The sequence below is a fragment of the Hipposideros armiger genome, unplaced genomic scaffold, assembly GCF_001890085.2.
Source record: "Hipposideros armiger isolate ML-2016 unplaced genomic scaffold, ASM189008v1 scaffold_290, whole genome shotgun sequence".
In the NCBI taxonomy this organism is placed as follows: domain Eukaryota; kingdom Metazoa; phylum Chordata; class Mammalia; order Chiroptera; family Hipposideridae; genus Hipposideros; species Hipposideros armiger.
Window position 1 is genome coordinate 1675244 of NW_017731640.1, and position 13907 is coordinate 1689150.

The 13907-nt window shown below is 45.8% G+C and overlaps 1 protein-coding gene across 2 annotated transcripts in view; it reads right to left on the minus strand.

Annotated features, from left to right (window-relative positions):
* Positions 1-13907, minus strand: part of RABGAP1 (RAB GTPase activating protein 1) — a 139996-nt gene that overhangs the window by 528 nt on the left and 125561 nt on the right. For both annotated transcript variants that reach the window (XM_019658789.1, XM_019658788.1), the window contains 6 exons: positions 13393-13485; positions 12855-12965; positions 4741-4845; positions 3786-3869; positions 3035-3106; positions 1305-1502 (listed from right to left, as the gene is read on the minus strand). In XM_019658789.1, coding sequence (XP_019514334.1) covers positions 1305-1502; positions 3035-3106; positions 3786-3869; positions 4741-4845; positions 12855-12965; positions 13393-13485 — 663 coding nt within the window. The remainder of the gene's footprint in view (positions 1-1304; positions 1503-3034; positions 3107-3785; positions 3870-4740; positions 4846-12854; positions 12966-13392; positions 13486-13907) is intronic.

The window sequence follows — 13907 nt, forward strand, 5'->3', positions numbered from 1 at the left end:
GCAAGAGGGACAAGGGACGTGAGGATGCTGGCTCGTGTCAATGGCGATGCTTCCCCAGAGCTGAGCCAAGACCAGAATTCAGTGTTTCCTCTTGAGAGGCCTCTGGGCCCCTCCTCCAGTCTCAAACTGGCATAGAAAGGTCTGGACTGGCTAAAGCTGCGGGATCTTTGCTAGCTAAGACCTCATTTCTTGCCTAGTCTTCATAACCGCCTCCTGAATGAGCATCTCTCTCTCTCTGGCCCAACCCCACCCACTGCACATGCTCTAGCTAAGGCTGCATCGCTGACTTCCTGCAGGAACCTGGAAAGCAGAGCCTCCCTAGCAAGGCATTTGAGAGGCGTTGGTGTGAGCCCACAGGCTCTCCCGGCTCGGCACCCACTGCCCCGCTTCCTGATGCTCCTCGCTGGGCAAGCCCTCTCTTCCCTGTGCCCAGCATGCCACCCCTCTCCCCCTACCCTCCCCGCCCCACCAGGAACGCTCCCTGTTCTTCCTCTTCTGTACCTGCAAACCCATTCATTCTGACCACAGCTCAGGTGCTGCTGCCTTGGCGACGCCTTTCCTGACAGTCCTGGACCATCACAGTTGTGTCTTAAGCTTTGCAGCCCCAGCACCTAGAACGGCCTGGCGGTCAGATGCCCAGTGAACGTGTGAGATGTAGGAGACCCAGACCTGAGCTTTAGTCCTGAACCTGGTTCCATCCTCAAACAGTGCTTACTGCCTACCTGTGCTCAGTCTTGGTGCTGATGGAACCAGCTCTGCAGTGTGAAGATGAACAAAACAAGCCCCAACTCCATCAGGAATGCAGGATCAGATCAACTAGATAGTGTGTCCAAAGTCACAATGCTAGTTAGGTGATCAGAGCTGGGACGTGCAAGCAGGCATGTATGCAGTCCTCAGACACTGGGCTAAACCCTTTCTGTGCATTATCTTTAGTCCCCAGGGCAAACTCTCCAGATAGTCGTCTCCACTGCAGAGGAGAAGCCTCAAGTGTAAAGAGGTTACTGACTAGCCCCAGGTCAAAGAGTTTGATGGTGCAGTTGGGATTTCAGAGCATGTGTTCTCTGCTCCACCAAAAAGATTCCAAGCTTGATGATAATTCTTATTACGAGAAAGTCCAATCCATAGGAAAGGCCAAATACTAATTAAACATCCATTGGTAAATAACCACTTATGGGCTTCTGCCTATGGGGATTATGGTTAAAGTTTAAAAGGGAAAAGAATCCCAAGCCGCCGAGATCAGGCCTGGGCCTCCAGCCCACGCCGGGCAACCCCTCACATGCGGGTCCTGGAGGCCATGCTGTTACCTGTATCTTACACTCAGCTTCCACCAACTGCAGCTTGGTCTGTGCCAGTTCGAGTTCCATCTCTCTCAGCTGGTTCTTGAGCGTCTCCTTCTCTTCATCTGTGTCCTCGTCTAAAACGTCCTTAGCTGAGCTGATGCCCTTCACACGTCCTTCTTTGCTGAAAAATTCCCGGCAGCGCTCACAGTCATCCACTTTTTGCTGAAATGGAATGTCAGGTGTGAAGAGACAAAGGGGAAACTGGTCCGTTAGGACGGTGTGAGCATCTCTCCTTGCTGGGGGCCAAGAGAAGGTTTCTCAGTTGAGCACTACAGCTTCTGAAAATCTACGTTCTCTTTGTAAACTGGCAGAGAGCCTATTGGAAAAGCCACCTGGTATTACATACTGAAAGCAAGAAAAATATTCTTACGTCTTAATCCGGTAAGCTCATGTCTGGGAACCTCAGCTAAAACAATGAAGAAGCAGTGACTAGATAAAAGATTTATGCACAAAGATTTCCACTGCAGAATTAGAAATAAGGAAAAAAAGGGAAGGGATAAGCCATCCAACACCTGGGAGAAATTCAATATATTGTGTAAGCAGCGTCTGAAAAGTTTTTGAGGTAAAATGGTTAAATGCTGAATGAACTAAGACAGAAAAATGTATATACAGTATGGTTACAAATATATACCGTATTTCATCCAAGTACGATGACTCTAAGAAACATCATTTTTTTTCTTCTAAGAAAATATTCTGCCAATTAAACCACAAAAAGCCATCAGTTATAGAACATGTCTGAATTTCAGAGATGTGACTATGAAAAAAATGCTATCTTAGAACAAATGAAATTCTGTATGTTAAACAGAGCAGAGAATGAAAGACTAGACACCAGTGTTAATGGTATTATCTGTAGGTAGGCAGCTTATTAGGGTTTTTTCTTATTCACATTTTCTGCAATGACTTTCAGTTTTAGAATCACAAAATAAATTATATTTTAAAAATAGATACTGCTAGTTAAACAGTACTTTTGATGGGGGCTGGGTATTATCTTGCTCCAGGTAAAATGTTTTGTGCAAACATGGCCGAGCACAGAATTCACCCACATTCCTGTCCACTGAGTTGTAAATATGTTAGAAAAGCATCTTTCAGGAAATTACTCATCTCAGTAAAATGTGACAAGCACTCTAATACAGGTACACAGTTTAAAGAAAGCAAGCACCTAGTTACAAGAGCTCCCAAGCTGGCAACGCCACATTAAAAATTCAAGTCCTCACCGTGGTACTTGGATCTGTTATGACAGCAGAAGGAACTGAGCTCAGAGGGGGTGTCCCCATTCTACACAACAAGGTGGGAAGTGACAAATCACACCACCTGGTCCTGACCTCCGACCCCCACCACCTGGGTCCAAATCCGCGCTCACAGCACTCACTTCCCACTGACGTCCCCTGGGGATTGTGTGGCCCTTGCTTTGCTTTTTTACAGTAAAGCCAGAGGAGGATATTATACAAATTTATAAGGACAAGGGACGCTTGTATTTTGAGATCTAAAGCCAGAGATCTCTCGGTCTCATTTGTACTCCCTTCCAGAGGAAACAGGCGCATTATCCGTTGTCAGTTACTGAGTCAGGCAGTGATGGGCACCCCATCAGGTACCTGTCCGCCTCTCACTTCTGAGATCCAGTAAATTACCCCCAGTAAATTAGCCACAGACTGAGCTTGCTGGTATAAAATGTCTTTGGTAAAGGGAAGACTTACCCGAATTTTCTCAATTTCCACTTTATTAGCTGTCTGCTGCTTCTCCAATCTTTCACTCAACTGAGAACAAATCTAAAGAAACAAACATAATGTCAAACGACAACGTCACCATCTGCATCTTTAGGGCTGGGGACGAATTCTATAGTGGCACCTGACTATGCTAGGCGGAAGGAAGTCGGCCCCTAACACACTGCCACTGCTTGGGAGGGGATGCGAGCTGCTGACGGGCACAGGTCCCTGTCTGTGCCACCTCTCCAGGTACTGGCTGGGGCTTACAGGGACCTATCAGTGCCACATTCAAGGGCCAGTGGTTTATAAATACCTGCCAGGCTCTTGAGCCAGTGTGAGATCCCAGTATAGGAAGGGACAATTTAGTTATGTTCTTAAAATGCAACCAGCCAGGGAGAAAGCTGGTCTACCCCAGACCACACGTGACACAGGCCGTAACTCAAGTCTGACAGGCTCCCAAGAGCAGGGTGTGTTCAGTCCTTAAGTGCCCACTGCTATGCTGGGCATGTGCTGACGCTCTGCCAGCATGACCTAAGGACTCCTCACAGCGGTTCCCCGAGGCAGCAATTATTTCCCAGATTTTACAGCTGAGGATCAGCAAGGTAACCTGTCCAGCGCAGTGAAGTGACTAGGCAGTGCTGGTGGCAGACGGGGAAGCGTTGGGGTGTAGCAGGGACACATTTCATCCAGGCAAGCAAGGCATCCAGAGAACACGGCCCAATTCCAGGCTGCACGGACCCACCTGCTTGTAGTCACCGATGATGGAACTGTTTTTTTTAATCTCAGATTCTGCCTTGTCAAGTTCCCGCCGACACATTTCCTTTAGCTGCACAGATGAAGAAAGCAGAAGGGAATGTTTAAGGGAAACAGGACGGAAGCTCCGGCACGAACTGCCTGCTGCTGGGTTCCCATGAAGCGCCTGGCCTAACTTGGGAAGGTGCTGGTTCATCTCCTGCTGCCTTCGCTCTCGGCAGTACTAACCTCACCTTGATGCCAGGAGAGGGAGGGAACAGTCAAAGCTTCCCCAAACACCAAACCCCACTTCAGATTGGGGCTGTTGCTGACTTCCTCCCTGCCGGGGCAGCCCAGCCTGAGCCTGAGCTCGGGAAGCTGCACAAACCCCGCAGGCTGAGGAGCGAAGCGGACGACTGCGGCCTCCTCAGTGTCGCAGGTTTGTCATCTCACCCCAGGCCCTGCTGAGACCAGAGGGTGTTATGTTTACGAAAAACCAGGGAGGGGAGGGGAGGGTGGGGGGTGGTGTATGCGCGCTCCAAAGCAACCAAAGCTCTTCTGTGGCTGCAGGTCTGGGCCCCAGTGACCAGAGAGCTGGCTCCGGACAGGCCTTCCAGAGTTTGCTCTGTGCGGGAAACGTCAGCGGACAGGTAGGGGAAGAGACAGACATTTCAGGATATCTGCTTTCCTGTAGCAGAAATGCTAACCCTATTCTGTCACATTCAGATGCTGCACACAGGAGTTTCTCCTGCCCCAATGAAAGGTGGGCTTTGCCCCTCGTCTCCTCCTACGCTTTAATTATTAAGAATCATTATACTTCACACAGTAAATAAAAAAGGCCTCTGGAGAGACACTGAAGCCAGCTGTCTCCAGGCTCTCCAGTGCCAGCAGGAAGCCTCCCGCGGACCTCCCAACTGCCAAGCATCTGCAGGACACACGGACATGGGGTGGGGGGTGCCCCTTACCTGAGCTGACTCTTCTTCCAGCCGCCTTTTCTCCTCTTCTGCATCGATCAACTTCTGTTTGGTCATAAGCAGCTCCTTATTCAGTGCATCTGCCTTTTCCTCAGCCTGAAACATTTAAGAGAGGCTGCTACAGAACAAGAAATGAGAATGGGAAGGGGTTCGAATCGCCCGGCACAACCCCGTTTTAAGATGAGGGGGAAATGATACGCCCAAGGTCACACTGAGACTGGCCTCGTGCAGGAGCACCTGGCCCCGTCTGTGGCACAGAGCTGGCGCAGGGCAGTGGTTAGGAGTGCAGCCTTTGGCATTAGAGCCTGGGTTCAATTCCCACTGTTCCCTGACCACGCGCCACTGGACAGGTCACTGAGAACCCGTGTGAGCATCAGGCTCTCCTCTGAGGGGTAAAGAATGGGAAAAACTCCGCAGTGCTTAGCATACAGTACGCATGCACCAAGAGGTAGCTGTCACTGTCACTAATAGTAATAAAATAATTTTGGTAGACCAAAATTCCAATATTTCCTCTGTTTCCTTAAACAAGTTCTGCCTGCCGCTCTCCTGTCACCTGATAGAGGAGGCCACTTCTTTCCTGGCTTTTTTTCTGTATTATCTGAAATGGCCATCCTCCACCCGTTATTTTCCTAAAACATATAAAGGTCTGGAGGGCAGATCTGTGGGTCCACGTGAAAATGGTGTAAGTCCCTGACACTGGACATTCCCAGGATAACTGAAGAATAACGACGGTGGCGCGTCAGAGGGCAGTCAGGAAAATGAAGCGGAAGCACCGAGTTCAGAGCACTAGACACTTAAGGTCTCTGCAGGCTTCTTGTACACAACCCTGACAATGGGTGCAGCTTTCCCTGGAATTAAATAGCATCTCTGGTGTCACCGAGCTGGAGCAGTGTAACTGAGCCCCTCGCTCTCCACTACACCACACTTCTGACGTATCTTCTTTGGAAGAAACAGGTTCCAGAGGACTGGGGCCTTAAGTGGAGAACCGAGAATGGCATGAAATGCCAACTGAAAAGGCCATTAATTACTAACAACTGACATGCATGCAATTAAATGGGGTCTTAGAGTCAATGCCTGTACTTTCTGGGGAGTGGCTTATCTCTTCCTCTGGCTCAAACCCAAGGAGCAATCAAAAGGGAAATGAGAAACGACAGAGGAAATAAGTAGGAAATAAGGAGAATGAAGTCCTGTTAAAGATTTTGTTTTACTTTAATCAACAGAACCACCTATTACCTCTCCCTTGTCTCCCTTGGACTTGCAGTACTTTGGAATCTGTGGCATATACTTACGTTCCCTTGTTTATTCATCATCACTTACCACGGTAGATAATGATTAATACTAAGACTGATTCTAAGAAGTTTGGGACGGCCAGATCATAAACTCTTCTAACCCCAGACTCCCAGGTTTATAAAAAGGTTAGGTAGGGAGGTGGCTGCCCCAAGTTCTCACAATGCATGCAGCACAGCTACATTCCCAAACCAGGTGGCCTGACGTGAAGCCCAGCACAACAGCTGGCTCAACACCATGTCCCTGGGAAGGTGCAGGGACCACTGGACTGACCCAACCAGGGTCCTCTAATGGCTGCACGCTTGCTGCACGGTCAGTCCCGTTACAGAAGCATATGAGGAGAGAGCATCAGATGATAAGCCTAAATCCAGACTTCTACTTCTGGTCATGGGGACTAACAGGGAGATTCACCCTAACACTAAACAAAAAACTGGGCAAAATATACAAAAATAATAAATACAGAACTGTGGCTCCTGGGAAAGAGAACAAACAAGGTGAGTCCTACCACCACCCGGGGTTTCTGCCTAGGTTCGGGCTGGACCAAGCAGGGTAGGGGTTCCAATCAGAGCACGCGGCTCACAGGGAGAAGGAGGCAGAGAAGCAGAGGCCGCTGGAAGGCATGGGGTGGAGAGAGCTCTGGAGGTGAGAGGGCTCTGGGATAGCTACTCAAACAATGGAGGTGATAAAATGAAATCATGACAATACCCAATTAAACCAAAGAAGGCAGAAAAGGAGGGGGGAAAGAACGAAAAAGCAAATACAAAACAAAGAGAGAACAGCAAGGCAGTAAACTTAAATCCACCATATAAATAATTACATTAAATGTAACTGGTCTAAACATTCCAATTAAAAGATTATCAGACTGAATTTAAAAAGCAAGACCCAACTATATGCTGGCTACAAAAAATCCTTTTTAAATATAAACACACAGGTATGTTAAAAAAGTAAGATATGTATTGTAATACCATGGATGTGGGAGCGGATTATATTGACATCAGACTAAGGAGATTTCAGAACAAAGAGTGTTGTTACCAGGGACAGAGGGGCATTTCATAACAAACAAGTCACTCCATTAAGAGGTGTAATAATCAGAAATATATGCATAAATTCAAACTAGTAAAAACATAACTGAAAGGAGAAATAGATAAATGCACAATTTGAGACTTCCTCACTGCTCTCTCAGGAAGTGACAGAACAAACAGAAAACCAGTAAGTCTGTGGACACTCTGAACAGCACCCAACCACTGACAGGAGCTGCACCACAACAACAGGACACACCTTTTCCAGGTGCATGTGGATAGTCACCCAAACTGACCAGATGGTAGACCTTAAAATAAGCATAAATATATTTTAAAATTATTAGAATCAGAAAGGATATGTACTCTGATCATAACTGAATTAGAAATCAACAGGAAAATTTCTAGAAAAATCCCTAATAGTTGAAAATTAAACAACACACTACTAATTAACTCATAGGTCAAAGAAGAAGTCACAGAAACTAAATGAAAATAAAAACACAACGTGTCAGAATGTGTGGGATGCAGCTGGAATATTGAGGGCGATTTATAACTTCAAATGCTCATTTTGGAAAAGAAGAATGGTACAATTTCAATGTTCAAGCTTCCTCCTTAACAAGCTAGAAAAAGAGCAAATTAATCCAAAAGAAAAGTATTGGGTCGTTGGGAAAGTCCTGACACATTTTTGCATTGAAAAACATAGAAAAATATGTCATGACTTTCCCGACGACCCAACTGAAGAACATAATAAAAAACAGAAATCAATGAAACAAAACAGAGAGAAGAAAAAAAAAAAATCAGTGAAATCAAAAGCTGGGTTTTGAATAGAGCAACACAACTGATAAACTTCTAGTTAGAAGGAGAAAAAGGAAAAGACACAAATTATCAGGAATGACAAAGGACATTTCAACAGATCCTTTAACCATTAAAAGAATATGGAAGCATCAATGACTTTATGCCAATACATTTGACATCTGAAACAAAATGATAAATTACTTTAAAGACACAAATTATTGAAATGGACACACGAAGAATTAGAAAATTTAAATAGCTCCATATCTGGAAATAAATTGAATAAATTTACTGAATACATTTTAGCAGGAAATTATTCATAATTAAATAATTTCCTGTTAAGAAAATTCCAGGCCCATGTGGCCTCACTTGGGAATTAAATCAAAGATTTAATCAAGAAACAATTCTACATAAAGTACTTAAGAAAACAGGAACACTTCCAAGTTCATTTTAGAAGGCTAGCATTACCTTGATATCAAAACCAGACAAAAATATTAAAGACAATCCAATATTCCACATAAACATAAAAATCTTTAACACAAATAAAAATCTTAAAAAAACATGGAAACTCCAGGTTTCCTAGGAATGCAAGGTTGGTTTACACAGAAAAATCAATTTATTTTACCATATTAACAGAATTAGGAGAAATAACAAATAGTCACCGCCAGAGATGCAGGAAGGGTACCTGACAAAATTCAACATCCATTTATGCCAAAAACTCTCAGCAAACAGGAAGAAAAGAAAAGTTCCTCAACCTGATCCATGAAAAGCCTACTGCTAACATGTGGAACAGGGACCGAGGTCCACGCTCACCTTCCAACACTGTCCTGAAGGTCCTAGTCGGCGCAGGAAGGCAAGGGGGAAAGGCACAAAAACTCGAAAGGAAGTAAAACTGTCTTTATTTAGAGGTGATATGACTGTGTATGTGGAAAATCCTAACAAATAAACAAAAAAGCTACTAGAATCATAAGTGAATTTTGCAAGGTCACAAGGTACAAGGTCACGTAATCAACTTTATTTCTACAAACTAGCAATGAACACCTAGAAAACGCAATTAAAAAAACAAAAGCCTTATAATAGATTAAATATGTGCATATCTATAAACTGAAAAGTGAAAAGCAATGCTAAAATTGAAAAAGACCTAAATAAATAGAAATTACAACATATTCATGGATTGGAAGATTCAATTATTGTTCAGATGTTGATTCTCCCAAAGCTGATTTATATATAGATTCAAATGTAACCCCACTCAAAATCCAGAAGGCTTTTATTTCTAGAAGTTGACAAATGGACTCTAGTATTTACATAGAAATGTAAATGACTTAGAAGAGCCAAACTATTTTTTAAAAAGAACAACACAGTTGGGGGACTCCTATGACCTGATTTTAAGGCAATGTGGAGTTAGCATAACATATATTAATACATCAATGGAGGACACACAGAATCTAGGAGACCCACACATATAGAGTCAACTGATTTGTGATAAAGAGGTCAAAGTAATTCAATAGGGAAAGTTTAGCAACCTGCTCAAGGTCAGAGAACTAGCACCTGAGGAGCCTGTATTCACATCTGGGCAGGTGGGCTCCTGAGTCGCCCGCCTTCACGCTCTGAGGACACTGTCTTAATGCAGGGTAACCATGGCAGAGGGGCCTCAGATATGCTCCTGCCAAGCGCTGTGCCAGGGGCCTTGCACAGGCGCTCTCTCAGCCTTCAGCACCAATGTCAAGTCTGGGCAGTCCTCCCATTTCATACAGGAGAAAGCGTGGTTAGGGTCACCTAGGGACGCCGTGCCTGGCTGGGAATTTCTCCATAGCTACTGTATGACTGGTAAGAAAAGTGACAAGTAAGGAATAACAAAGGTGATGTAAAATCAATTGGAAATACCAAGAGGGTTCTGGAAATTCTATATGCCACATATCAGAGCTTTTCTCTGGAAAGGAACGAAGCGCTTTCAAACACCTGAGTCCCTGAAGTCAAAGAAAGGTGAGGACCCCACAGGCCTCACTTCAGAGCCTCGCTGATTTTCAGTGATGATTCAAAAAAACGAGAGAAGCCTAACTGGGAAAGTGACTCAAAGTGCAGTGTGGGGAAGGGCTGTGTGCTCAGCACTTAGGTGGCTGGAGAAGGGGAGCCCGGTCTGAGGTTCCTGAGCCCTCGAGGCTGCAGGCGCCCTGCTACCCTGAGCCGAGGTGGGAGTGTGAGTTCGTGTCAGGCATCGGGGTGCCAATCTGAAGGCTCGGTCACTGACGAACTGTGTGGCCCGTATGCGGTATTTAACCTCTGTGGCCTCAGTTTCCTCATCAGGAAAATGGGGATCATAGCTATAGCCCTTCTACAACATGGGCTGTCTTGAGGGTTTGGTAAGATGATAAACACCAAGTGCTCAGAGCAGCACCGAAGCCACTGGGACTCAAGAGACGCTCGTTGCTATGCGCCAGTATCGCTGGTCCTCCTGGACGCATATTTCTGACGTCATGACATCCAATCATAGCTCCTGATCCAAATTTGTTCTAGACAGTGTAGGAAAGGCCTGGACGGGGTTAGTCTCCTGGCTCTGCTTCTTCCTGGGTGCCTGCATCTTTCTGCGTCTCAAGTTTCCTGACTGTGTAAAATCCTCATCCATAAATGGGGCTGCCACACTCTCCTTACAAAAGGCTGAGTAAGGAGCAGAGATTTAGAGGCTAGCGAAGTGCTTCTTACCACAGTGCCTGTCACATGAATCATCAGTAAATGGGAAGCATATTATTGTCACCAGTTCTCACTTCTGATATCAGGAATATCAACTAGTTCTGTGACTACTGTGTCAGAAGACAACTCGGAACAAGGTTTACACTGTGTGGGGCTGGCTCCAGGGACATAAGGAGTCTATGTGACTCACCTAAAACTAGTGGACTAGCCGTGCTATCACTGAGCCTGTCACGCTGCAGAACGCACCAGCTCACACGGAAAATCCACCTGCAGTTTTAGCTTCAGTTGCCTCTTACACAATTTTACTGCGGAGCGAAGCTCCGGGCCAGGCCCCACTTTCCCCCTTGTTCTCTTGTGCCTTCTTTCTGCAGGATCTACACCACTGAGAGCCACTCAGGGGGCACAAGCCCTACTTCAGTGGCCCTGCTTGTGGACACCAGCCTCACTCCACTCACTCGGCAGAAACGCCTGATCCGTGAGGGATGATTCCTGTAGTTTTTACAAAGCAGGCAGATGGGGGATGCTGGGAATCTGCACCATAGGGAGGAGACGCAAACCTGATGAGCAGACTGTGGTAAACCAAACAGCAGCAAGGTCTCCAGGTTCTGGTTACTGAGGGCTAACGACCTTCAAACACCCTCCCTGCAGAAACTGGGAAAGGCAGCCTTCCCTCTTACATGCGGCTGTTTGTAGCTGACAATCAGACAAACAGACGGGACCGACACGGCCTGTGCTTACTCTGTCTTTTTTGGGATGGTGGTGCTTTTCATATACACCAAATCAAGTGAGTCTCACTGCACCCTGGGGCATAGTCATTATTCTACCGCCCATGTTTTTCTGTACTTGAAAATGGAGTAGGTGGTATTAGAATCCAGGTCTGTTAAAAATTTTTTACTCCATTTTTCTACTTCTAAAGAGAAGTAACAAGGACCAGTAGATATTGCTGTCTCTCTCTCTCATCTGACATGTGAGCCACTTGGAGAAAGCGGAGACTTTCAAAGAAACAGCAGTGCATAGTATTTTCACACACATTTGGTGGAAGTCGGGGACCCTGTGAAGTCACAGATCCTGTGGGTTCGATATATCACGTAAGTTCCCCCAGCAGCCTGAACCCATTTTTAGAACCTCAGGAAAGCAGTGAGCAGAAAAGTGAGCTTCGGAGCCTGACAGGAAAATCCAAGGCAGGGGCTGCGGCCCGTGCCACCAGCTCTTGTAAAGAAGGTTTCGCTAGAACGCAGCTGTGCTCGTCCGTCTCCTTATTGTCTGCGGCTACTGCTGAGCCAGTGGCAGAGTCAAACAGTTGCAACCAAGACCATGTGGTCCACAGAACCTACAATATTTACTATCTATCCCTTCACAGAAAAAGTCTGCCAACCTCTGACCTAAACCATGAATGAGAGACTACACTTCCTTGTCGTATAGAAAATGGATAAACACCCTGCCAGGAAAGCCACCATTGCAACTTTCTAAGACTAGGAAAAGCAAAGAAAAACAGAACATCTGCTGACAGAAACTACTGATGAAGTCAAGCTCCTGAAGCACTAAGCTATTACAATCAGCAGTGCTTACTCAAAGGCACATGATATACAAGGTAACAAAATCTCTTTTGTTTTAGGGAGAAATTAAGAAAATCATCATGAGGGCCAGCCAAGTGGCTCGGTGGTTAAGAGTTGGCTTGGGAGCGCAAGCTCTGAGCAGCAGGGCCCCAGTTTGGATCCCACATCAGGGCCAGTGACACCACCCTCTACAGCTAAGATGGTGAACAACAGCTCAACCTGGAGCTGGGTTGCTGTGAGCTGCCGTGTGCCGCTGTGAGCGGCTGTCCTATGGCCGGCGACCGATCTGCCTCACCTGGGAAGAGCGCAATGATAATACCAACTTGGGCCAGTGAAGCAACGGCCTCCACAACTAGACTGAAGAACAAAAGGACAGCAACTTGGCTGTTCCCCTTCCCCAATTTCCCAACACTGTTCCTCTCCAATTCCCCAATAAAATCTTTAAAAAAATAAAGAAAATCATCATGATTAAATGCTACCGCCAATTGTGATAGCTTAAGAATTAGCCAAAAGGTCTCTCCATCAAAAAGTGTTCGGAAAGGTCAAGGACTATGTGTGTAATGAGCGAAGAAAGTGGTAAGGAAGGCTTCCCGGGGTAATTGATAATCCTTGAAGGAAAGGAGGAAGATGCTGCCCAGGGCCAGCTGTATCACAAGAGGCAGGTAACTAACTAGGACAACAAACACTAAAATGCAAGGATTTCACTTGACTAAGGGAGAAGTTAGGTGTGTAACAGAACCCAGCCTTTCAGATGAGTCAGGCTTACGTTATCCAGGTCCTTCCGCAGTGCGATCTTGCTGGTCACCAGCTCATGCGCTAAGTCATCATTTTCCTGTTCCAATCTCATGTTAGCTTCTTGTAGACGCCTATTCTCCCTCTGAAGAATAAAGACACCAGTCAGAGACACAAGAAAATCAGATGAAAAAGACAATTTCTCAGGGCTAACCCTCAAAACTACTTTGAGTCCTCTGGAAACTGTGGAGACGTGGCTGGTTCTAATGTGCTACCAATCAATAATTCCTCATGTTCTATCTCCAAAGAGAAATAATTAACTGATTCAAGTGACCTTGTCAAGCAGCTACTTCTTATTAACTGGGCCGAAAGGCCACTGAAGTGTAACAAACTATGCAGCTGGCTGCAAGCAAAACAAACTTGTTTTCTCATTTGCACACTCAAACTGAGACCTGAACTAGAAACAGTGAACTGAATTTTAAAAAGAACTCAATAAAGCTAGTTACAGGCACGATTATCTGGGATGAAAGGCTGACCGCTCTTCACGTCATGTAGGCCATAAGCAAACCAACCTCAAATCGTTCGATGGGGTCTTCCTGTTGGGCCTGCTGTTCCCTCATGGTATGGTATTCTTTTTCATATTTTTTCAACTTCTTCTGACTAATCTGTAGGATAAACCACAGCACAAATTACAAAGTATCAGAAAGTAAGGGTGCTCAGGGCCTTCACTGAAGACCACCATCTCTGCTGACCGGGGCATTCCCAGGGACGACGGAAGTGGTGTTTCCTGTATTTGGAGGGAAATCATCAGAATGGTTTCTGAAATTCTTAATGACTACTATCTGGGGTTCTGCTGGAGGTAACTAGTTCCTAAGAGTTTCACCAACAGTGTTAGAATGAGCACCCTACAGATAGATAGCCCCTCCTACCTGAGTTCTGGGTCCTACCATCTCTAATCATCATCATCATAATCATCACCATCATATCATCACCATCACCATTATCATCACCACCACCACCATCACTATCATCACCGCCACCACCACCACCATCATCACTGTCACCACCACCACCGCCGCCACCATCA